Source organism: Bos indicus, chromosome 21 (assembly GCF_029378745.1).
Source record: "Bos indicus isolate NIAB-ARS_2022 breed Sahiwal x Tharparkar chromosome 21, NIAB-ARS_B.indTharparkar_mat_pri_1.0, whole genome shotgun sequence".
NCBI classification, from domain to species: Eukaryota; Metazoa; Chordata; class Mammalia; order Artiodactyla; family Bovidae; genus Bos; species Bos indicus.
The window spans coordinates 27991781-28015154 of NC_091780.1; the positions used below are offsets into that span (position 1 = coordinate 27991781).

Genomic DNA, 23374 nt, shown 5'->3' on the forward strand with positions numbered 1-23374 from the left:
AGGCGTCTGTGGCGTGAGGGTCTGTTAAGTGTATGCAACAAAGCCTAGGAGAGCAGGAGTTGTTTTGAGGCGTTCGCCACACTGCGAGAGCAAGCTCACATCCCATTTTGTAGGTGTGCGGGTGTAGTCTGCAGGATAGCTCCCCCAAGTTGCATTGTGAGTTCAAAGGATACACAGGTCTGTCATTTGAGTAGTCATTGCCAGGCTGTCCTCTGCAGAGCTGGTGGCAGTATGTACTTCTATCAATAAAGAGTGGGTGTGCCAGCTCACACCATCTCAGCACCTTGATAGGTAAGAAGGGGAGTGTCTGTGGGGTTTTGCTTGTATCTGTCTCCTGATGGGCAGTATTGAGCATCTTTTTGGATGTTCAAGAGTCATTGTACCTCCTGTTTATGAACTGTCAGTTAGTGCCCTCGCCCATTTTTCTATTGCGTGTTATTTTTTTTTCCCTTTTAATTTCTGTCATCTCTTCCAGTATTGGAAATTAGTCCTTTGTAACAAGAGCTGCAGATACATTTTTCTCAGTTTGTTACTTATTTTTTGCCTTTCCTTGTGACTTTGTTTATGGAGATGTATTTTATACTTTTGTAGTCAAATTTATCAGTCTTTTCATTTATGGCATCTAAATTTTGATTCATAGAAAAGAATTTCTAGCATATAAAAGGAATGTTCTCTCATGTTTTCCCCTAAAACATCTGTGGTTTTACTTTTCCCATTTAAATCTTTGACCCTTAAGAGGCAATTGTTACTTAGTTGTCCTGAGTAAGATGTTTTTGGACCCTATCCCTTGAACCCTGCCTTAGATGTCATTTTCTGCTCCATAATTTCCATGGTCCTAGAATCTGGTCCAGGCATTTCTGCTGTGCTGTACTGCCAGTCAGCAGCCTGTGCAACGAACGGCATGGTAGATCTGGTGGTCATTGCCCCCACTTCAATATTATTTTTCAGAGTTTTTTTTTTTTTTGCTATTTCTATTTATTTTTCTACATGAATTTTAGGACCATGTTATCCTATTCCAAAACAAAGCAAGGCAAAGCAACAACCCAGAATGCCTACTTTAAAAATACACCTGCATTGGAAGTTCCTTGGGAGTCTAGTGGTTAAGAATCCACTGTCCAATGCAGGGGACACAGGTTCGATTCCTGGTCAGGGAACTAAGATCCCACATGCCAAGCCTTCAAGCTGCAGCTAAGACCCAACACAGCCAAATACATATTTTTTTAAAATACACCTGCACCCACTGTACAAACGTGGAGACACACGGGTCTGCAGAAGGCAGATTTGCTTGTTTAACTCGAGCCCCCAGGCTGTATGTAGCAGTCTCCAGCCAGGTACCACCTCCCTTCATGTCCTGCCAGCCCTGGCATGTGCAAGAGTGCACAGGAGCGTGTGATGAGACACATGCATGCACCAGAGCATTGCTGAAGGAGAGCAGCACCCCAGGCAGGGCCAGGCAGTTTTGGCAGAAATGAGCACTGGCTGGTTGTCTAGCCAGGGACGCTCCCAGGAGCTCTGCCTGTGATAACCGCCTATCTCCTCAGAACACACATGTGTTCTCACACTAAACCTTCACAGTTACTGTGAGATGCAGCCAAGACAAATGAGCAGGAATGCAGGTGCGGGAGAAGGGCAGGCGCTGACCTCTGCAGGGTTGGCTTCCAGGCAGAAATCACTGCTTCTGCCCGCTGAGTCCCAGGGCAAGGGGGATCCCACCTGGTGGCAGTTCTCTCTCCTGGGCCTCACCTCCCTCACCTGTACAGTGGTGGGTAAGAGCTTCCAGCCTGGACTCCCCAGGACACAGGGTTTGTAAGTCACCAGCAGAGGAGCCGAATGGTCTCCTAAAGAAAATAGAAGTCAGCTTCCCCCTCAGAGAACAGGCCTTTCTATTGACCCTGAGGCTGCCGGTCTGGCTTTCTTCGGAGGCTGGCAATTGATCGGCCCCGGTGGTCAGCCATCTGCCGAGATGCCCGGAGTGGGAGGGAAAGCAGGCCTCCCAGGAGTGAAGAACGTGGCCGTTTTGAGGTTAGGAACTGGAAGCGGACACATGCCGGAGACCACAGATTGGAGCGATCTATTGATGAATGGCAGGCCGCTTGCTGGCAGCCAGTAACTGGAGCCTGGGAGCAGCTGTTTCTCTATGGAGGCCTCTGTCCGTGCCTCCCCTCTGACTGGACCAGCCTTGCCCCTCCCCCATCATCCTCCACATACCCGCACAGATGCCGTGGTGTGCTCACCGAGGTGTGCTCTTGTGGATCTGGGCACCCCTGGACCACCTGCTTCTCTGTCCCGGGGCCCCGGGTCAGACTTCTCCTCCCATCTCCCTTCCCCAGGTTTCCCGAAGCTGAGGCCGGTAGAGCCCAGCACTCACTGCCCAGAAGGGGCCCTGGTCTGCAGGCGCGGCGCTGGTCCTGGCACCACCACTGCCTCGACTGCCCACCAGGGGCTCACACACAGAAAAGAACCACGACGCAGTTGCTCTTGGAACCAGCACCTCCCTCACCGTGTGGAGGCTGGCAAGTTTGGCCGAGGCTGGATGAGCCGAGTGAGGTCACGGGGCGCACACGCCCTTGACGGAGGGCAAACGGGAGGCGGTCTCTGGACCGGTCGGAGCGAGCGGAGCCTGCGCACTAGTGAGCGCGGCTGCACCTGCGCAAGACGGGCCCCGGGGCGGGGCGCCGTTGCGGGGGTTGGGCGAGGAGAGCCCTGGGCTCCCGCCCGGCCTCTTGTGGCTTCTCAGAAAGAACACGCTGTCCCCGCCCAGGCCTGCGGCTTGGGCAAGAGTGTGGGACGCCCTGTTCCCTGATAAGATGAGGCAACCGCTTTCGGCTGCCTCTCAGGGCGCCAGGGAACATTTATGTAACCCCCGCCCTGCGTGCCCCTACCCCACCCCCACGACCCACTCCCTGCGGGACTGCGTTCCCCGCAACTGCACACCGCCAGGCCCGGCCCCCCACCTCGTCCCCACACTACATCCCCAAGGATCAGCACCCGCAGATCCTCAACCTACCTCCACGGTTACCCTTGTCCCTCAGTCCTGGCTCCTTGGGGCCTAGCATTCACTGGCGGGTACCCACCCCTCCAGCGTGGCAGGCCCCTACCCCAGTCCGTGGATCTCCAAGGCCCGTCACTGTGACCCTGACCCTCCTCCAGTTTACCTCTCTCCTCCCCGAGCATCCAGTCCCTTTGCTGTCACCCTGCCTCTCTTCACAAAGTCTCTCTTCATCCTGTCCTATGGCCCCCTCGGCCCACACACCTGCCTCCCTCCTGGCTTCTGAAGTTGGGGGTGGTGGGCAGGGAGGCTGCAGGAGACCTGGACTCCCTTCAGGGGTCTGGGGTCTGAGTCCTTTCTGCGCTGGGCCGAGCGCCCTCCGGTGGTAGCTTGTGGTACCGCTCCTGTGTCCTGATTACATCCTAGGAAGAGGCAGGTGCAGAACTTGAGCTTGGTTTCTTCTCGGCTTTACTTAGAGCATGGGTGGACCCCCTGCCCGACCTGGGCCTGCTGGCCTCCCGCCCGACTCTGGGTACACCCCGCACACACACACACACACACTCAGCTCAGCCACCATGCCACCTGGGGCCAGTCTCCAGAGCCCCACCCTCCAGAGGTTTTCAAAGTGAGGCCCAGAGACACCTGCAGGTACTGCAGACCCTTCCGGGGAGCTGTAAGGTCAGAACTATTTTCATAACAGTAACATTATTTGTTCTTTATTCTCTCAAAAGAATATAGTGGAATATCCCAGAGGCTGTGTGATGTATGGTGACATCACCTCTCTGACGGCTACTGGAATGTGTGCTTGAGTTTAAATATTTTGTTTTAATTTCTGTGATAAATCTCGATGGACATAACCCAGGTGAACAAAAGCTCCCTCCCTGGGAGGGAAGCTCCCTCTCACCCTTCCTAAAAGGGTGAGCAGCGCTGTTGGGGAGGACTCCCGTCCATGCTGCCTTTGCCCCACGCTTCTGGTCCACCTCCTGGGTGCTGCTTGAATGTCACCACTCAGAGGCCAGCTGAGCCAGACCCAGTGCCGCTTGATGCCAGCATGAATCATAACTTCTGAATGGTTTATCCGTCTGTCTATGGACCGGCTTATTGTCCGCTGGGAACAGGCTGCTAGAGGAATAGAGAAGGGAGCAGGGAAAGCTCTGTCTGCGGGCATCACACCCACATCCCCAGGGCCAGGCATTATGTTTGTACTCCATCGTGCTGCTGATGCCTGGGCAGGCTGAGGGCTGCTGGCTGGCTGAGTGGTGATGCTGGACCCTCCCACCTGCTGCCACCAGGCTGCCAGGCACCAGCACTCTGTCCTGTTGAATGTCGCCCCTCCCTGCTGTCCTGGGATCATGCAACCCTCTCTAATTATATCCACCTAAGGAGCCTCCCAGAGTTGCAAGCAGAAGGACCCTGAAAAGGACAAGCTCTCAACGAGGACACAGGGGCTTATTAGAAAGCAAGGTTGAGTGTGACTTTGGGTTGGTTTTGTGCCCCCCACCCCTGGCTCCTCCAAGCAGGCCCAAATCTGAGAAGACTAGTTGATAAGAATAAAAGATAAAAGTGACAATAGCATCTCAGGAGTCATCACTGGGCATGTACCAGGCCCAGTGCCAAGGGCTGCTTGAGTGCAGTCCTGTAGAATCACCACCTCACTATGAAGATGGGGCACTGTGTTCATTTCCTGTGGCTGTTGTAACCAGTTACCACAAGCTGGGTGGCTTGAACACTCACAACAGAAGTGTGCTCTCTTCACTGTGGAGGGCAGCAGTCTGAAATCAAGGTGTAGGCAGTGTCAGTTCTCTCCCCGTGTCTGGTGGCCACCCCAGATACCGAGTCCCTTGGCTTATGGGCCCATCATTCTCTGGAGTCCTTTTCCTTTTTTTCTAGTCTTTGTGATCTCATCCCATAATCTGTACCTTATCGTATCTGGAAAGACATTTTTCCCAAATAAGGTCACATTGCCATCTTCCAGGGGTAACGACTTGGATATATCTTTGGTGGGGCCACTCTTTACCCCCATGGCAGGCAGTGAGGCACTTGTCTGAGGCCTTAAGTCAGTACATAGTGGAGAGAGGGGCCGAGTCTCACCTTGAGGTTCAGCACTGGTCATGTGAAGGACACCACCATATCCTGTGCTGGGCCTTTCCAAGTACTTTATAACAACTGTGTGGTGTCATTCTGCTAGAATGGAGTTTGAACTTTTTTTTTTTTTTTTTTTTTTAAGTTAAAAATGTTTTTGCCATGTGTCATGTGGGATTTTAGTTCCCTGACCAGGGATCGAACCTGCGTCCCCTGTAGTGGAAGCACTGAGTTTTAACCACTAGACTACCAGGGAAGTCCCCTCATTTGGCATTTTAGTTTACTTCTAATTTAGACAATTTTCTTGTATGCCTTCTGTTTTTCCTGCGGTTTCTAATTGCCTCTTTTTTCTTTTAAGCAAAGAATACTATGTGCTTTCACTGCATCCTGACTATATGCATTCAGCCTCTTGACTATACTCGCTGGTGTGTGGAACTCCCTTTCTTGTAAACCTCCCTGTGTGATTCCTGGCCCACAGCTCCAGTGCCCCATCAGGTCTCTTCCCTCACTCCTGTCCCAAGATGACCCTTCATTGTTCACTCACTTCCCTGGCTTCTCCTTTTCTTCTTATTTTTGCTAGTGTGTGAGAGGTACTCTTGGGAGCATCTGTTGCTCTGTCATCTAGTGTGGCTTATAAGACGGCTGCTGTCTGTCCCAGCCTCTTTCCCTCTCAGATGACCTGCTTCTCCCCTTTCTCTCAAGTGAGTTCTGTGGTCTCTTCTAGTGTTCTAACATTGCAGATACTCTTGGCAGGAGCCTTTATTCACTACTCCGCCCACCTCTATGCTAACCCTTTCCATGTTAGTTTCCTGTCTCCTTTTTTTACTGTAACATTGCTGTGGTTGTTCAGTTGCTCATTAGTGTCCGACTCTACAACCCCATGAACTGGAGCACAGTAGGCTTCCCTGTCCTTCACCATCTCCCGGAATTTGCTCAAACTCATGTCCGTTGAGTTGATGATGCCATCCAACCATCTCATCCTCTGTTGCCCCGTTTTCCTCCTGCCCTCAGTCTTTCCCAGCATCAGGGTCTTTTCCAGTGAGCTGGCTCTTCGCATCAGCCGACAGATTCTATTCCATTGTTTCTTTGGTAATTTCCTCTCCTCCATTCTTTTCTGTTCTTTTACTCAGCAGTGTCTTCTGTTAGATGTTGCACCCACAGGATCAATTCCCTGTGACTCTGAACTGTGACCTCCTGCTGTTTGTAACTATCAGATGGGAAGTGGTTTGTTTGCCTGCTTGATTATGAACCCCCCTGCCCACACACCCTTCTATCCAAAACAAAGTCAGTAAGGAGAGCATACAGAGCCATACAGAGCTCTTAGCTTCAGCACTGCTAGGAGACAGAGAACACCGCAACATTCCCATATTTTCTAGAGCTGTTTCTGTTTGTTTTTTCTATTTTCCTGGGATAGTTCCTTGAGTATGTTTCTAGTTTTTCTATGGAATTTTTGTTTGGGCAACAATACTCTCAATTTTTAAACACTTATTCTCTGTACTCTGAACTTCCTTTTTATGGTATCCTGTTTACGCATAAAATTTTGTCTGAAATATCTTGAGAATGCTAGTCAGAATTTTTAGGTTAATATTCTCTTCTGTTTCCTGGCTTCACTCTTTTTCCTCTGGAGTGAGTGGTTTTGTTGCTCTTGGCCTTGCCCTTTAATGCCACTGGTTTTCCTTGGCTGCCTGGCCACCTTTGGGTGTCTGTTTGTATTTAAGGTTGATGGCCTCATTGGGGGTGGGCAGTGTCAATTTCCTCTGTTGGGCCCTGATGGACAGGCTTCAAAGACCAGCTCTCAGCTTGAGGGCCAGAGTCTGGGAGGGAGGGGGAGAAATGCAGCAGGAAGGGGTACTCTGTGGCCACCCCCAGTGCCAGAGGCTGCCCTCTAGGGTGCAGGAACTCCCTGCTGGTTCTCCCCGTGCAACTAATGCCTTTTTTGTGTGTGGTTCAGAGTTTGCCTCGGTGAAGGCTGACCTGCCTCTTGCTCTAAGCTGTCCTCACCTTCCTCTCTTGGGTGTCACCCCCAGTCTCCTCTGCTGACTGTTAGCCAGGTTGGAACTTCTCAGAGAGGAACAGCAGCAGACTCTAGTTGGAGCTGCAGTCAGTCTCTTGGCCAGTGTCTGCGTGCTCAGCCATGTCCGACTCTGCAACTTCATGGACTGTGCCCACCAGGCTCCTCTGTCCATGGAATGTTCCAGGCAAGAATACTGGAGTGGGTTGTCATTTCCTCCTTCAAGGGATCTTCCTGACCCAGGGATCTAACCTGCATCTCTTGGATTGGCAGGCAGACTCTTTTTACCACTGTACCGCCTGCTGCTGCTGCTGCTGCTAAGTCGCTTCCTGGGAAGCCCATAAACAGACTCTTAGTCCCAGAAAATTGTCTGTCCTGACCTGTTCATAATACAGATGAGGAGATTGCAGAGGGTCTGAATGGCTGGGTGTTGGGGTCGGCAAACTGTCTGCAGATCCTGCAGGATTTGAGGCTCTGGGGTTAGGACTTCTGTGGGGTGAGGGTGATCTGTGGGGTCAGGGTGATATGGCCAGACTTGCAGGCTTGCGAGCTCGCCTTCCCCGATCCCAGCTCCCATTCTTAGAGCCCAGGGACCAGCCTATGCTTCCCGCTGCTCAGGCACAGCTGACCCAACACAGGCTGCTGGATGGCACGCACTTGAGGGGGCCGCAGCACCTGGGATCCTGTCATTTACTCCCGGGAGGGGTCGGATGGAAGCAGATGGGACGGGACAGGAGGGTGCTGGCGCCCACATGGAGGTTGGCGGAGATGGGGCGCCAAGGAAGAGGCGCAGGGAGGGCGGGGCAGCCTAGGGTGTGCGCTGAGACTGACCCTAAGCCCTCTCACCCGCAGGAGAGCGCCCCTTCGCATGCAGCTGGCAGGACTGCAACAAGAAGTTCGCGCGCTCCGACGAGCTGGCACGGCACTACCGCACACACACGGGGGAAAAGAAGTTCAGCTGCCCTATCTGCGACAAGCGCTTCATGCGCAGCGACCACCTGACCAAGCACGCGCGCCGCCACGCCAACTTCCACCCGGGGATGCTGCAGCGGCGCGGTGGGGGTTCGCGAACCGGCTCGCTTAGCGACTACAGCCGCTCGGACGCCAGCAGCCCCACCATCAGCCCGGCCAGCTCGCCCTGAGCGCGCCTGCGCGCGGGGCGGGGCCCGTGGCAAGCCACGCCCCCACCCAGGCCATGCCACGCCCTGAGGCCCCGCCTCCTTACCACAGCCATGAGCAGATGCTCTCACTTCTCGTGATTCCGTGTCTTTTCATTTTGTAATAAGAGAGGGAAAAAAAAAGAGAGAACTTTATGAAGTCGACGACGACAACAACAACAACAAAAAAACCAATTTTCTTCACCTCAGGTGTCAAATTTGTAAAAAAAAAAAAAAACAAAAAAAAACAAAAAAAACAACAATGAAAAAAATTCCAAAAAAATTCCAAAAAACACCATCCACAATTGCACAAGAGACATACCCACACAGGTGAGATTCAGCGGTGTTGAGCCCGCCACCCCCCGCCCCCCCCCCCCTTTCTCAGGGATGGACATGTTCCAAGAGGTCAGTGAGGACACCCCCTTCCTGCCGCCTTATTCTGTACATAGATTTCCACTCTGGAGTTTCCTTTAAGGTTTGGGCACACACTGGGGGCGGAGCAGTGCAGGTGGAGCTCCCCGAGGGCGGCAGATGGAGCGGTGGTCACCAGCCTTGTGCTTTCAGGGCAGACCCTTGAGCAGGGCCCACGGCTCCCTTTTCCTGCCGCCTGCCCAGCCTCAGGCTTGCCCCAGCGGCAGTGGGCTAAGAATGCAGAGGGCTCCGAGGGACACCTCAAGCCGTGATGGGCAAGGGGAGCAGTCCTCCTCGGGGACCCTGCCCAGGTCCCTCTCAAGCGCTGGAAGCAGAGATGCAATCCTGGGTTGGGCAGACCGATGCACCGTCTGATGTCTACACGGCTGTGCAATGCTGTATCCCCGCAGAAGGCGCCAGGACCTTCCACTATTATACCACGTCCTCTGACTGGCCTCCTACAAGGATGTCCAAAGGTGTCACCGGTGCATCCAGTTCCTACATTTTCCCCGACTGACCCTGCTCGTGAGACGCCTTTGTTTGACACGGTGGGTAAAGCAGGGCTCTGTGCGTGTGGCCTGTGGTGGCCTTGCGTAGCACTCCACGGAGACTGTTCGGTAGCAAGAGACCGGAACATTGTGACTTGGAACTTTGGGGGGTAGCAAGGCGGATGCTATGGGAAATGCAGTCAGAGAACATACATTCTCTTTCCTCCCCGGGGAGCACCGGACAGAAGTTGTGGGAAGTGCTTTTTTTTCAGACCCACCATGTCCCCAGCTGAGACTCAGCGAACACTCACCTTCTCCATGAGCTGTGTCCCCTGGACTCCTCCCTCCCTGGTCTCCCCCTCCCACTTGGGAGGCCCCAGCCCACCCCCAGCCTTGGGGCACTGGGGTGTAGGGTCCCCATTGCCAGCCTTCCCGAGCAGAGAGCTGGGGACATCTCTCCGGGAGCCCCGACCCAGGCAGGTGGGTCAGGCAGGCTCCAGCATGCTCCCCTGTGGAGGGCTGGGGCAGCCCCCGCCCAGGCACCTCCCTGGCCTTCCTCCAGGGAGTCAGGGCCTGTAAATACAAGTCCCCAGGACAGTGTGTGTATGTGTGTGTGTGTGTATGTGTGTGTGTTGGGGCAGGGGTGTGGGTTTGGGAAGGACTTGGGGTATCTTGCAGAGACCTCTGCTCATTTCGATGAGGAGGAATGACCCTTGGGACCTCAGAGGGCCGTAGCAGGGCTTCCCTGAGCCCAGAGTGCCTTGGTTTTGGCCATCTTGCTTCTGCCCCCACCCGATCACAATGAGGGGTACAGCACGGAGGAGCCCCGGAGACCCAGCCCCAGCTGGTGCTCATGGGCCCTGGGCGGCTCCAGAGCACATGGGTGCCCCCATGTCGTTAGCAACTGCCCTCCTCTGCGCTCCAGGTGCCCATTTCTAACTCTGCTGTGTCAGGTGGGGTCAGCCAGTGGTGTGATGGGGGCTTCTAAGAGCATGGCAGGTACGAGGTGGGCAGGTGTATCGTTCTTGCTGTGCATGGGAACCAGGCAGAAGTGGCATGGGGGTGAGGCCTCACCCTGGCCTCTGTTGGGGCTGGGTGATAGCCCTGCTCGCATTTGGTCCAGGACAGAGAACAGAATGTGCTGGACACCTGGACAGAGCAGTGCCCTGAGCACCGGGGGTGAGAGCTTTTCACGCCCAGTCCCCAAGTGAGGCCGGCAGGGCCCTTGGAGTTCCCTCCCAAAGCCGTTTCTGTGTGGGGCTGAGAAAGCCACACTCCGAATACATTTCATGTCTCAGGAACTCACATTCCAGGTTCAGGAATTTTATTCCAAAGTCCTTTGGTGCGCTCACTGCCCACACGCGGTCCCCAAAGTCAGGGAGGGGGGCCACATGCCCTGCGGGAGCCTGGTGTCTCCTCGCGACCTGGCTGTGGCATTGCCGAGGAAAGAGGGTTTCAGAGCCCATGTCTCTCTGCACATAGGAAGAGGGGAAAGGACTCTAAACCCAGTCATCTTGGAATAAAAGAAGAGCTGGTTTGTTTTGGAGGGGGGAGGGGGGTGGGGGAGGGAGGGAAAGCGGGCGTTTGCTGTTCCCAAAGAGAGCACTTAATTTAATTTTTCCTCTAAGTGACCCAGGGCTGTTCCGTCTGCTAGATGGAAGGGTAACATTGCCTTAAAACAGAAATATGCAGGCGCGGGCTATTTTTGGCAGATGAGTGTGTCCTCGTTCCCAAAGCAGTTTTGGTCTAATGGCAGGGTGCGGACCTTCCGAAGTGGGCCTGGCTCAGGACACGGGCTGCTGCTTCTCTGCCTTTGGGCATCTGGAGAGAACTGGCTGGCACCTGGAGCTCTTGGCCTAGAGCTCCAGCCAGCAGGCCATCCTGGCTCATCTGAGGCTAAAATTCATCTCACTTGAAGGGTGGGGAAAATCCATGCATCTCAGGCTAGGTTCGAATGGGCTTTTGCTAGCATCTCATCATCACATGTGGAAGGAGGGAGTGCAGGGCCTCCCTCCCTCAGACCCCCATGGGAAGTGGTTGCACGGTGGTGGGGGTGGGTGGAGGACACTGCTGAACAGCCTGCATTTTTTTTCTAAGAAGTAGAATGTCTTCCCGGCCCAGGTCTGTTTCAGGGTCTTTCATTTTTCTGGTTTATGGCCATGCTTGCTGGCTTCAGTGTGACAACTAGAAACAGTAGTGAAAACTCCAACCTTTGCGTGCTGACTCTAGTTCTTGTAGGCCAAGGGGGCAGAGATCTCAAAATGAAGGTTGCCGAGGTTCCCCTCCAAGAAGGCCTACAAGCGACCCTGGGCTCAACCTAGGGGCTGGTGTTTGGCCCTTGTCCCAAACAAGGAAGCCCTCAGCGTCAGCCATATTAGGGTTGTCAGCACCCCAAACGCCTACCCTGTTCTGTAGCCATGAGGAAAGATGAGCCCCTTCCACAGTGGGCCATGGGGTGCTGTGTGGGGATGGGCAGTGGTGCCCTTAATGGGAATGTGATCCTGCAGGTGCCTGCCTTGCACCCTGCTGCAGCCCATGCACCGCACTTGAGGTGCAGGGCGACCCCTTTACTCTGAGGCTAGGCATCCGGGCAGGTGCAGGATTCGCCAGGGTGCGGCCTCCAGGTGCACACTTCAGCAGCAGCACTGGAGTCCCCAGACCTCCCCATGCTCTTGGTCACAGCTTAGGGCGGGGTGGGAGGCAACTTAGAGGCAGGGACAGACAGCGGGCCATCAGTGGCCCCTAGCCTGTTTGTTGGGACATACGGACAGGGCTGGTGGCTTTCTGGGGTCCAAGTGAAGTGCGGCAGAAGTGGGGTCTCCATGCAAGTCTCCTGCCCCCCAGCCCACTGTCCCCAGAAGATCCGGCCGCTTTTCTTGCCAGAAGCAGGGCTAAGGTGGCTGCCAGGTCAGAGCGCCCCAAGGGACTTGCTCCTTGAGTTCAGCGAGCGAAGGACCACCCAGCAGGGAAGCATGACCTGAGCAATAGCGTCCCCTTGATGCTCAGCTCCTGGTTTCGGCTGTGTTTACAAGGCTACCTGATTTTTTTTTACTTCTAACAGCTGTCACTTTTTTTTTTTTTTTTTTAAATTTTCTTAACCCTTTTACAAAGTCATTCAAAGACTCAGTGATGAAGGGTTTGAAGATTTATGGGTTGGTCACACTGCAACCAGTAAGAAATGCTCTGCAGGTCACCCACACCTTTGCTGTCCAAAGATCCCACATTCAATTCTGGTGACCGTGTATCTTCCAAAGCTAAAACCAAGGGTGTGGGCCGAGACTTTTCTTGAATTCTGGATTGCCCTGGGGAAAGCCAGGTCCTGTAACTGATTTTCCTGACTCCAAGACTTGAGCTTCAAAGGTTTGTCCCAGACACATTCCAGAGAATTTTGTAGCAGAACTCAGACGCACCGTCCAGCTTACTACTGATAAATGCCTGAACACCGTTCAGGGAGAAGCCCTTCCTCCTGCCCACTACTCTGTCTCATCAGAAGAGTTGGATGTGGTGGGAGGCAGGAGCCCAGGGCTGTACTTGGTTTCTACTGAACTCTTCTTGCCATATGGGACTTGCAGTGCCCCCTGGCCCCGCCCAGCCTCTCCCCTTCTCATGCAGCTTTAAAACCTTACTACTTTTATTTAAAGAAGGACGGATGAGAGCAAGTTGCTTCCCCTACCCTGAACACCTTGCATTCCCTGTGGGGGACACAGGAGACATGGGGGGTTGGGGAGGGGTGCATGAGCAGCCTTCTCCCAGGGCTCCAGGATGTCTTCCTGGTGATATGATGACAGGCTGCTGCACATATTTGTTTGGAAACCAAGCCAAATACCTGCCAGGCAACCAGAGGTCTGGGTGAAGGCTGTCTCCCCTACTCAGCCCAGGAGCACCTGTCCCAGGCCAGCTTGCCATCCCTGGAGCAGGGGGCCACCTCCCAGGATCCATTCCTGGGTCAGGGTGCCTGTCTCTGGGCGTGTGGGCAGGAGGCTTACCTTGGAGAGTCCCTGTGCCAAGCACCGAGGACCCTGAGGGCTAGAGGGTAGCTGAGCAGCTGTGCATTGTTGGGGGTAGAGCCTTTATGGCTCCCACAGGCCAGGAATCCACCCGGGAATCTCTGTGTGCTGGGTGCACTAGGGGTCTCAGCAACCCTAGACTTAACAGACGACCCCTCCTCGTCCCAAAGCCATTGATGGAGCTTCTCTGGGATTGTTTGCCAAACCCCATGGTAGACTCCAAGGGTCCAAGACCATTTCCATCGAGCACACTTTTCTGTAGGAACTTTTGGTTTTGTTTTGTTTTTTTTAACCAGCACCACACCATGCTTCCGAAGGCCACGTCTCGTCTTTCCCAGATCACTACAGTGAAGTATTACAGTTGTACAGTTCCCAATCTGGCCTTGGCTTGCTCGGATAAAACTTTGTATGTATTTTGTAAGGCATAGATTCTATATTGTAATGATGTCCTATGCAAAAAGAAAAAAAAATTAACGAAACTGTAAATTTTATTGTTTTCACGTGTATGCATGTTTAGTGACGTTTACATTTTGAAATAAAATTTATGATTCATTATTTGCCAGAACTGTTTCTCTGATGGGCAAGGCCCTGGAAGGGGAGGGAACCAAAATGGCCCAGTTTAAGAAGTTGGATATAACTGGCCCAAGGGGTAGACAGCTCAGAACTGGCAGGCCTTACATGGGGGAGGGGGAGAAGGCTTTGCAGGGGACAAGTAGTTTGGCTACCTGATGCGAAGAGCTGACTCATTGGGAAAGACTCTAACGCTGGGAAGGATTGAAGCCAAGAGGAGAAGGGGGCAACAGAGGATGAGATGGTTGGATGGCATCACCAACTCAATGGACATTAATTTGAGCAAACTCTGGGAGGTGGTCAAAGACAGGGAAGCCTGGTGTGCTGCAATCCATGGCGTCACGGTCAGACATGACAGTGACTGAACAACATGGTGGCCCACTACCCTGGTGCCTTTGGCTCATCAGCTTCCCCACACCCCAGAAAGCTCAGCCTCACCAATCCAGTCCCCAGGAGCTCTGAGAAGGCAGGTTCCCATGCAGGGTGCAGTGCTTGTTCCAGAAAATGCTCTGTATGCAGTCAGCTCGGCCCGTAGGTCAGCCTGGAAGCCGACCCTGAAGTACACCGAGGGGGCCAGCCTAGGACCATGGGGACAGGGACAGGGATTCCGGAATATGGGGTGCAGGGTGATGTCTGTTGATGCCAGTGAAAGTCGCTTAGTCGTGTCCGACTTGGCAACCCCATGGAATTCTCCATGCCAGTATACTGGAGAGGGTAGCCTATCCCTTCTCCAGGGGATCTTCCTGACCCAGGAATTGAACCAGGGTCTCCTGCATTGTAGGTGAGTTCTTTACTAACTGAGCTATCAGGGAAGCCCTGATGTCCAGTTGATGCCAGAGCCCACTTGAATCTGCAGTCATGAACTGCCCAGCTGCTCCCTGCAGCAAGGCTGGTCCACGCCAGGCAGGGGTGGGGGAGGGTCCTGGACTGCAGTTGTGCTTCCAACCCACGGTCACAGCCCACCAGGTGCAGACCCAGAACTGGGGTTTTTCCATGATCACCTCTTGTTCTCCATAGGCTACATGCAAACCGTGAACAAACGTAAACTAGCAATAACAAAGGAAGGCCTTGCAGGTGACCAAAGATGCCTTTTCCTAAAGCTCCATCCACACTCGCCAGGCATTTCCTGATGAGAGCTTGTTTTCTGTGTCATAGAGGAGGAGGAGGGGTGGGGAGGGAAGCCCCCTGCATACACTGAACTGTCAGGAAAACATGCACACCGTTTTCAAACAAAAGTCTTTCTTTCTGGAGCCCAGTCTCGGTGGGAGGGAACATGTTCCCTAGACGACTGTGGTTGTTGTGCCTTACAGAGATAGTTCCTGGTTGCTCACAACTCCCCAGACAGCAGCAAGCAAGATGGAGCCACTTCCATAAATAATTGTGTGCTAAAAGCCTGAAAGCTTCAAAAATATCAATGGGAAAAAAGCAGCCATAGATTGTGACATCGGTCCTTTCCAAGCAGGGCCTGGCATTCAGATAGCCCCCATCTCAGGAACCTGGGATCCCCGGAGACCCCCAAGAGGTCTCCAGTGGTGAAGAAGGGGGCGGAAATAAAACCAATAGGTTTTCCCAATTGCTTGAAAAGCAAACGTACTAGCCTGTGTCCACAAACACAGCACATCAACCATGGAGGGAGGGGCTGTACAAATGGGACCTCAGCACTGGGTCCCGCTTCCTCTGCATTTTTATCAGGTGAAAAGATCAAACTGAAGGCAGTCAGGTGCAGTGCTGAGGGTGTGGGGTAAGTGTGCACATAGGTGTGCACTGGGCAATGGCTTGGTTACCAGAGTGAGAGTTCTAGCACCAGCAGGCCAACAGAATGTCAGCGAGAATGTGACCACAGCTGAGCCACCAGCATGTGCACTCCGGACTGGGACAGACCCATCTTACCCAACCAAATACTGGGAGGACACGGCCTGGCCAGCCTGGCCTGCAGCAGATCTCTGGTGCAGGGGTTGACCAGAGAGCTGTCTTTGAGTGGGTGGAGGCGGGGGTGTGTCTGGTGGAGGGAGTGTTGACTGGGAGGACAGAGGCTGGCCAAGCATTTCCCATCTTCTGGCACTGGCCTGCCAGTGGCCCACTGTCAGGGGGAGGGGTTCCCAGCACAGGCAGAGCATGCCAGGACTGCCTGGTAGGGATCTGCATTCTGCAGGGGAGGCTGGTCGGGAGGCAAAATTAGGACACAGTGTGTTTCAGAGAAAATCCAAAACTATCTCCTCGTGCCCTTGGCAATCCTGATGGGATGTGGACTGGCCTTTGCTGAGTTGGGCTCAAGGCAGCAGGCCTTGAGGTGCAGGCTAGACTGTGCAATTTATTCCAGGCACATGGGTGGCTCAAGCAGCCCTCCAGTCAAGCCTCTTCTGTCCTCTGGGGAACTTTCTGCCATTAGCACCACTCCTCGGGCCTTCCAGGAGGAAAGCATATTGACCTGGTGACAGCCAGGATTGGAGATCCTGCAGTAGCGGCCCCCGGAACAGCAGGTGTTGACCGAGAAGCATGGGGACCATTGTAGTTTCACATCGTGGTAACCCTCATTTAGGAACCCAGCTCCACAGGAGTGAGTGGCCCCTTGGGTGAGTCCTCTACCCCTGCCCCCGTCAGGGTGTCTTCCATTCCCAGCACCTATTAATACAACAGGGCAACGAGCTATCTTGAATTCCACAGGAGTCCTGCGTGAGTACCAGCAATAATTATCAATATAGTTTACACAGTCAATAGGCTTCTCCTTGGACCTCCCAGGAAGAGTCATCAGCACACACACCAGACACACAAGGGCTTCTGCTTGGTGATTCATTATTGCTCTGGGAAAATGAGTATCAAACTCTGGCCCTGATGAATATAAGCTACTCCCCTCTCTGTCTCCTGCTCTTCCTTTTTTTCCTTTTTATTAATTTTTTATTGGTGTATAGTTATTTTACAACGTTGTTAGTTTCTGCTATACAGCAAAGTGATTCAGTTATAAATATATCCACTGTTTTTTAGATTCTTTTCCATATAGGTCATTACAGAGTATTGAGTATAGTTCCCTGTGCTATGCAGTGTGTCCTTGTTGGTTATCTGTTTTATATATAATGTGTGGGTCCTCAGTCATGTCCGACTCTGCAACCCCATGGACTGTAGCCCTCCAGGCTCTTCTGTCCATGGAATTCTCCAGACAAGAATAGTGGAGTGGGTTGTCATTTCCTATTCCAGGGGATCTTCCCGACCCAGGGATCAAACCCGAGTGTCCTGCATCTTCTGCATTGGTAGGCATATTCTTTACCTGCTGAACCACCTGGGAAGCCGCATCTTATGTATAGTACTGTATATATGTCAATCCCAGCTCCTAATTTATCCCTCCCCGCTTTGATAACCATGTTTGTTTTTTACATCTGTGACTCTATTTCTATTTTATAAATAAGTTCATTTGATCTACGTTTTAAGATTCTACATACAAATGATAGCATATATTTGTCTTTCTCTGTCTGACTTACTTAACATTTGATGAGAATCTCTAGGTCCATCCATGATGCTGCAATGGCATTATTTAATTATTTTTTATGGCTGAGTAATAGTCCATTGCATATGTACCACATCTTCTTTATCCATTCCTCTGTTGATGGACATTTAGGTTGCTTCCATGTCCTGGGCTATTGTAGACAGTGCTGCAATAAACTCTGGGGTATGTGTATCTTTTTGAATTATGGTTTTCTCCAGTTATATACCCACGAGTGGGATTCCTGGGACATATGGGCTCTATTTCTAGTTTTTTGAGGAGCCTCCATACTTCTCTACATAGTGGCTATACCAATTTACATTCCCACCAACAGTGTAGGAGGGTTCCCTTTCCTCCACACAGCCTCCAGCATTTATTATTTGTAGATTTTTTATGCTGGCCATTCATCTCCTGCTCTTTGCAACCGTAAGCACATTCCAGAGGGTTAACTACCTGGACCCAGAGCTGGGAGGGTAGCTCATCCAGGACTCCGCCGCTGTCTCCCAGCCACGGTCTGGGGGATTTCTTCTGTGAACTTTCCATTCGGGAACACAGCTGCTAGTGTTCCACTTTGACTGCAGTGGAAGCGCATACCCCAAATCCTCTGTGGCGGGGGACACGGGGTAGGGAGGCGCACACAGCAAGTGTCAGAGATGAGATCTCGCTGGGGTAGGGGGTCGAAACTTCCACTATATATATATATTCCTTTTTTTTTTTTTTTGGCTGTGATAAATCTTCATTGCTACATGGGCTTTCTCTAGTTGTGGTGAGCAGGAGCTACTCTCTAGCTGTGGCGCTCAGGCTTCTCATTGCCGTGGCTTCTCTTCTCTTATTGTGGAGGACGGGCTCTAGAGCACAGGCTCAGTAGTCGTGGTGCACAAGTTTAGTTGCTCCAAGACGTGTGGGATCTTCCCAGACTAGGGATCAAACCGATATCCCCTGCATTGGTGGGCAGATTCTTAACTACTGGACTGCCAGGAAAGTCCCCTCTACTACACATACTCCTGTGAATGCAGCAAATGTTAAATAATAAAAAAGTTAAAGTTATGTGTTAACATTACCAAAATGTTTTAAATAGCATAAATAGGAATAGGGAGTAGTTAAACAAACCATGTAACATCCAGTATGTTCCATATCCACTATATTATTAAGTGAAAAGGCAGGTTATAAAGCAACATGCAAACTATAATCACATTTTTCTTTTTGGCCACGCCATGTAGCTTGTGGGATCTTAGTTCCCCAACGAGGGACTGAACCTCGACCCCAGCAGGGAAAGTAGAGTCTTAGCTACTGGACCACCAGGGAGGTCCCCACATTTTACTTTTTAAAAATGTTCTCCATAGCTATGTAATTGTGATTACATATTTATAATCACAGAAAAAAATACTGGTAAAAGAAAAAGCTCAAGCATTTGCTATCTTTAAGTAGTGGAAAGCATAGGTTACTTTTGCTTACTTATTTTGGCTAATTCTCTAAATTTCAAAACTACTCAGGTATAATGTTTGGAGGGATCTCTAGTCTGTCTGATTCTGTTGTTTTCCTCTATTTCTTTGCATTGATCGCTGAGGAAGGCTTTTTAATTGCTCCTTGCTATTCTTTGGAATTTTGCATTCAGATGGAAATATCTTTCCTTTTCTCCTTTGCTTTTCCTTTCTCTTCTTTTCACAGCTATTTGTAAGGCCTCCTCAGACAGCCATTTTGCTTTTTTGCATTTCTTTTCCATGGGGATGGTCTTAATCCCTGTCTCCTATACAATGTCACGAACCTCAGTCCATAGTTCATCAGGCACTCTGTCTATCAGATCTAGTCCCTTGAATCTATTTCTCACTTCCACTGTATAATCATAAGGGATTTGATTTAGGTCATACCTGAATGGTCTAGTGGTTTTCCCTACTTTCTTCAATTCAAGTCTGAATTTGGCAATAAGGATTTCATGATCTGAGCCACAGTCAGCTCCTGGTCTTATTTTTGCTGACTGTATAGAGCTTCTCCATCTTTGGCTGCAAAGAATATAATCAATCTGATTTCGGTGTTGACCATCTGGTGATGTCCATGTATAGAGTCTTCTCTTGTGTTGTTGGAAGAGGGTGTTTGCTATGACCAATGCGTTCTCTTGGTAAAACTCTATTAGCCTTTGCCCTGCTTCATTCTGTGTTCCAAGGCCAAATTTGCCTGTTACTCCAGGTGTTTCCTGACTACCTACTTTTGCATTCCAGTCCCCTATAATGAAAAGGACATCTTTTTTAGGTGTTAGTTCTAAAAGGTCTTGTAGGTCTTCATAGAACCGTTCAACTTCAGCTTCTTCAGCATTACTGGTTGGGGCATAGGCTTGGATTACCCTAATATTGAATGGTTTGCCTTGGAAACGAACAGAGATCATTCTGTTGTTTTTGAGATTGCATCCAAGTACTGCATTTCGGACTCTTTTGTTGACCATGATGGCTACTCCATTTCTTCTAAGGGATTCCTGCCCACAGGAGTAGATATAATGGTCATTGAGTTAAATTCACCCATTCCAGTCCATTTTAGTTCGCTGATTCCTAGAATGTTGACGTTCACTCTTGCCATCTCGTTTGACCACTTCCAATTTGCCTTGATTCATGGACCTAACATTCCAGGTTCTTAACATTCTAGGTTCCTATGCAATATTGCTCTTTACAGCATTGGACCTTGCTTCTATCACCAGTCACATCCACAACTGGGTATTGTTTTTGCTTTGGCTCCATCCCTTCATTCTTTCTGGAGTTATTTCTCCACTGATCTCCAGTAGTATATTGGGCTACTGACCTGGGGAGTTCATCTTTCCATGTCCTATCTTTTTGCCTTTTCATACTGTTCATGGGGTTCTCAAGGCAAGAATACTGAAGTGGTTTGCCATCCCCTTCTCCAGTGGACCACATTCTGTCAGAAAATTAGAGATACCAAGGGAACATTTCATGCAAAGATTGGCTCAATAAAGGATAGAAATGGTATGGACCTAACAGAAGCAGAAGATATTAAGAAGAGTTGGCAAGAATACACAGAAGAACTTGTACAAAAAAGATCTTCACGACCCAGATAATCACGATGGTGTGATCACTCACCTGGAGCCAGACATCCTGGAATGTGAAGTCAAGTGGGCCTTAGAAAGCATTACTACGAACAAAGCTAGTGGAGGTGATGGAATTCCAGTTGAGCTATTTCAAATCCTGAAAGATGATGCTGTGAAAGTGCTGCACTCAATATGCCAGCACATTTGGAAAACTCACCAGTGGCCACAGGACTGGAAAAGGTCAGTTTTCATTCCAATCCCAAAGAAAGGCAATGCCAAAGAATGCTCAAACTACCGCACAACTGCACTCATCTCACACGCTAGTAAAGTAATGCTCAAAATTCTCCAAGCCAGGTTTCAGCAGTACATGAACCGTGAACTTCCTGATGTTCAAGCTGGTTTTAGAAAAGGCAGAGGAACCAGAGATCAAATTGCCAACATCCGCTGGATCATCGAAAAGCAGGAGAGTTCCAGAAAAACATCTATTTCTGCTTTATTGACTATGCCAAAGCCTTTGACTGTGTGGATCACAAGAAACTGTGGAAAATTCTGAAAGAGATGGGAATACCAGACCATCTGACCTGTCTCTTGAGAAACCTGTATGCAGGTGAGGAAGCAACAGTTAGAACTGGACATGGAAAAACAGACTGGTTCCAAATAGGAAAAAGAGTACATCAAGGCTGTATATTGTCACCCTGCTTATTTAACTTATGTGCAGAGTACATCATGAGAAACTCTGGGCTGAAAGAACCACAAGCTGGAATCAAGCTTGCTGGGAGAAATATCAATAACCTCAGATATGCAGATGACACCACCCTTATGGCAGAAAGTGAAGAGGAACTAAAAAGCTTCTTGATGAAAGTGAAAGAGGAGAGTGAAAAAGTTGGCTTAAAGCTCAACATTCAGAAAACTAAGATCATGGCATCTGGTCCCATCACTTCATGGCAAATAGATGGGGAAACAGTGGAAACAGTGACAGACTTTATTTTGGGGGGCTCCAAAATCACTGCAGATGGTGACTGCAGCCATGAAATTAAAAGACGCTTACTCCTTGGAAGGAAAGTTATGACCAACCTAGATAGCATATTCAAAAGCAGAGACATTACTTTGCCAACAAAGGTCCGTCTAGTCAAGGCTATGGTTTTTCCAGTGGTCATGTATGGATGTGAGAGTTGGACTGTGAAGAAAGCTGTGCGCTGAAGAATTGATGCTTTTGAACTGTGGTGTTGGAGAAGACTCTTGAGAGTCCCTTGGACTGCAAGGAGATCCAACCAGTCCATTCTAAAGGAGATCAGTCCTGGGTGTTCATTGGAAGGACTGATGATGAAGCTGAAACTCCAGTACTTTGGCCCCCTATGTGAAAAGTTGACTCATTGGAAAAGACTTTGATGCTTGGAGGGATTGGGGGCAGGAGGAGAAGGGGACGACAGAGGATGAGATGGCTGGATGGCATTACTGACTCGATGGACATGGTTTGGGTAGACTCCAGGAGTTAGTGATGGACAGGGAGGCCTGGCATGCTGAGATTCATGGGGTCTCAAAGAGTCGGACATGACTGAGCGACTGAACTGAACTGAACTTATAATGTTTGGAGTGTAAGACATATAAATACTGATGGCTGATTCGTGTTGATGTATGGCAGAAACTAACAGGATGCTGCTGCTGCTAAGTTGCTTCAGTCGTGTCCGACTCTGTGGGACCCCATAGACGGCAGCCCATCAGGCTCCACCGTCCCTGGGATTCTCCAGGCAAGAACACTGGAGTGGGTTGCCATTTCCTTCTCCAATGCATGAAAGTGAAAAGTGAAAGTGAAGTCGCTCAGTCATGTCCAACTCTTAGCGACCCCATGGACTACAGCCTACCAGGCTCCTCCATCCATGGGATTTTCCAGGCAAGAGTACTGGAGTGGGGTGCCATTGCCTTATAACACAATTATCCTCCAATTAAAACCATAATTAAAAATATTTCAATAGCAGTTTTGTGAGGCTAAAAACTTGCCCAAGCGAACTTGGGGACACCTACCCCACCTCCAGGAGATGTCCACCAGCTTTCATAGCAGTGCCTTCCAGGAGAGCAAAACCTGGACGTACCCAAAGGCCTCCTCACGCATCCACATAAGGAGGGACACGTCCACTGGCTGTCTGCGCAACTGTGCAGTGACCAATGCAGAATCGAGGACATTAACCTTACGATATCCAAAAACACTGCTGCACAAAGAAGGTGAGCTGCAAACAGTAAGACTGCTGTAGCGGCCAGCTTGTTAAGTCTGGAAAGCACCTGAAGCCATGACCATGTTCCTTGAGCATCAACATTGGTACCCATATCCTGGAGTCCAGAGGACATGGGGAGGGCAGGCTCAGGTGGCTTAGAAGGGCCCAAGGGCTTTCACAGGTACCTTCAACACAGTATTTATTTAGGAGGTGGGATCTCTGGGGCTGTCTCCTTCTCCATATTTGCTTCAGGTGTGAAATGTTGGACAATTTTACATTGCCCACGGATGGGGCCCATGTGTGTCATTTGGGCTACTCCAGCAGGTCAGCAGGCTGTGCCTGTTCCAGGATGAGCTCTGCTCCTGAAATACGGGTGCTACCAGGGGGTCTGGCACTCAGAGCACAGCCACTGGCTGGGACACAAGCCATATGCAGTGACCAAAAATAAAAATAGAACTGTGAGAAGAGGAGGCAGGCACTGGGATCCTCAGAAACAAGAGAAAGATTCATTGATATGAAACTATGGAGGATGCGGCCCTGAGGTCAGGAAGGGGTCCCGTTACCTGCTCTGGTACCTTGAAGTATCCACCTGGGGGATGAGGGGAGCTGTTATACTTATCATAATTCTTCTTCACCCACCCCACCCCCAGCCCCTCTGGCACTGTGCCGTTAGGTAAATATTTGAAACTGGTCTTTTTTCCCCTTCTCGTATACAATAGGGTATACAGGATGCATATTCCTCACACATGGGCTGTAAAACTAATTGTGAAAGTGTCAGTGAAAATGCTTTACAAAGTAAAACAGCAAACTGTATTTACTCTGTGGATCATGGCATGGTGAACTTTGGGAGTCATGTGATCATATCTTTCCTGTTTAACAGTTATGAATTTTAATCAAAGTAATACATATGAACAAGATTAAACAACCAAATGTGCGTGTGTGT

The 23374-nt window shown here is 50.6% G+C and overlaps 1 protein-coding gene across 1 annotated transcript in view; it reads left to right on the top strand.

Annotated features, from left to right (window-relative positions):
* The window catches only part of KLF13 (KLF transcription factor 13), a 43047-nt gene extending 29347 nt beyond the window's left edge, over positions 1–13700 (top strand). Inside the window, exon 2 of the mRNA XM_019983211.2 lies at positions 7935–13700. Within this exon, the coding sequence (XP_019838770.2) occupies positions 7935–8224 (290 nt within the window). The 3' untranslated portion in view covers positions 8225–13700. The remainder of the gene's footprint in view (positions 1–7934) is intronic.
* Positions 13701–23374: the final 9674 nt, after the last annotated feature.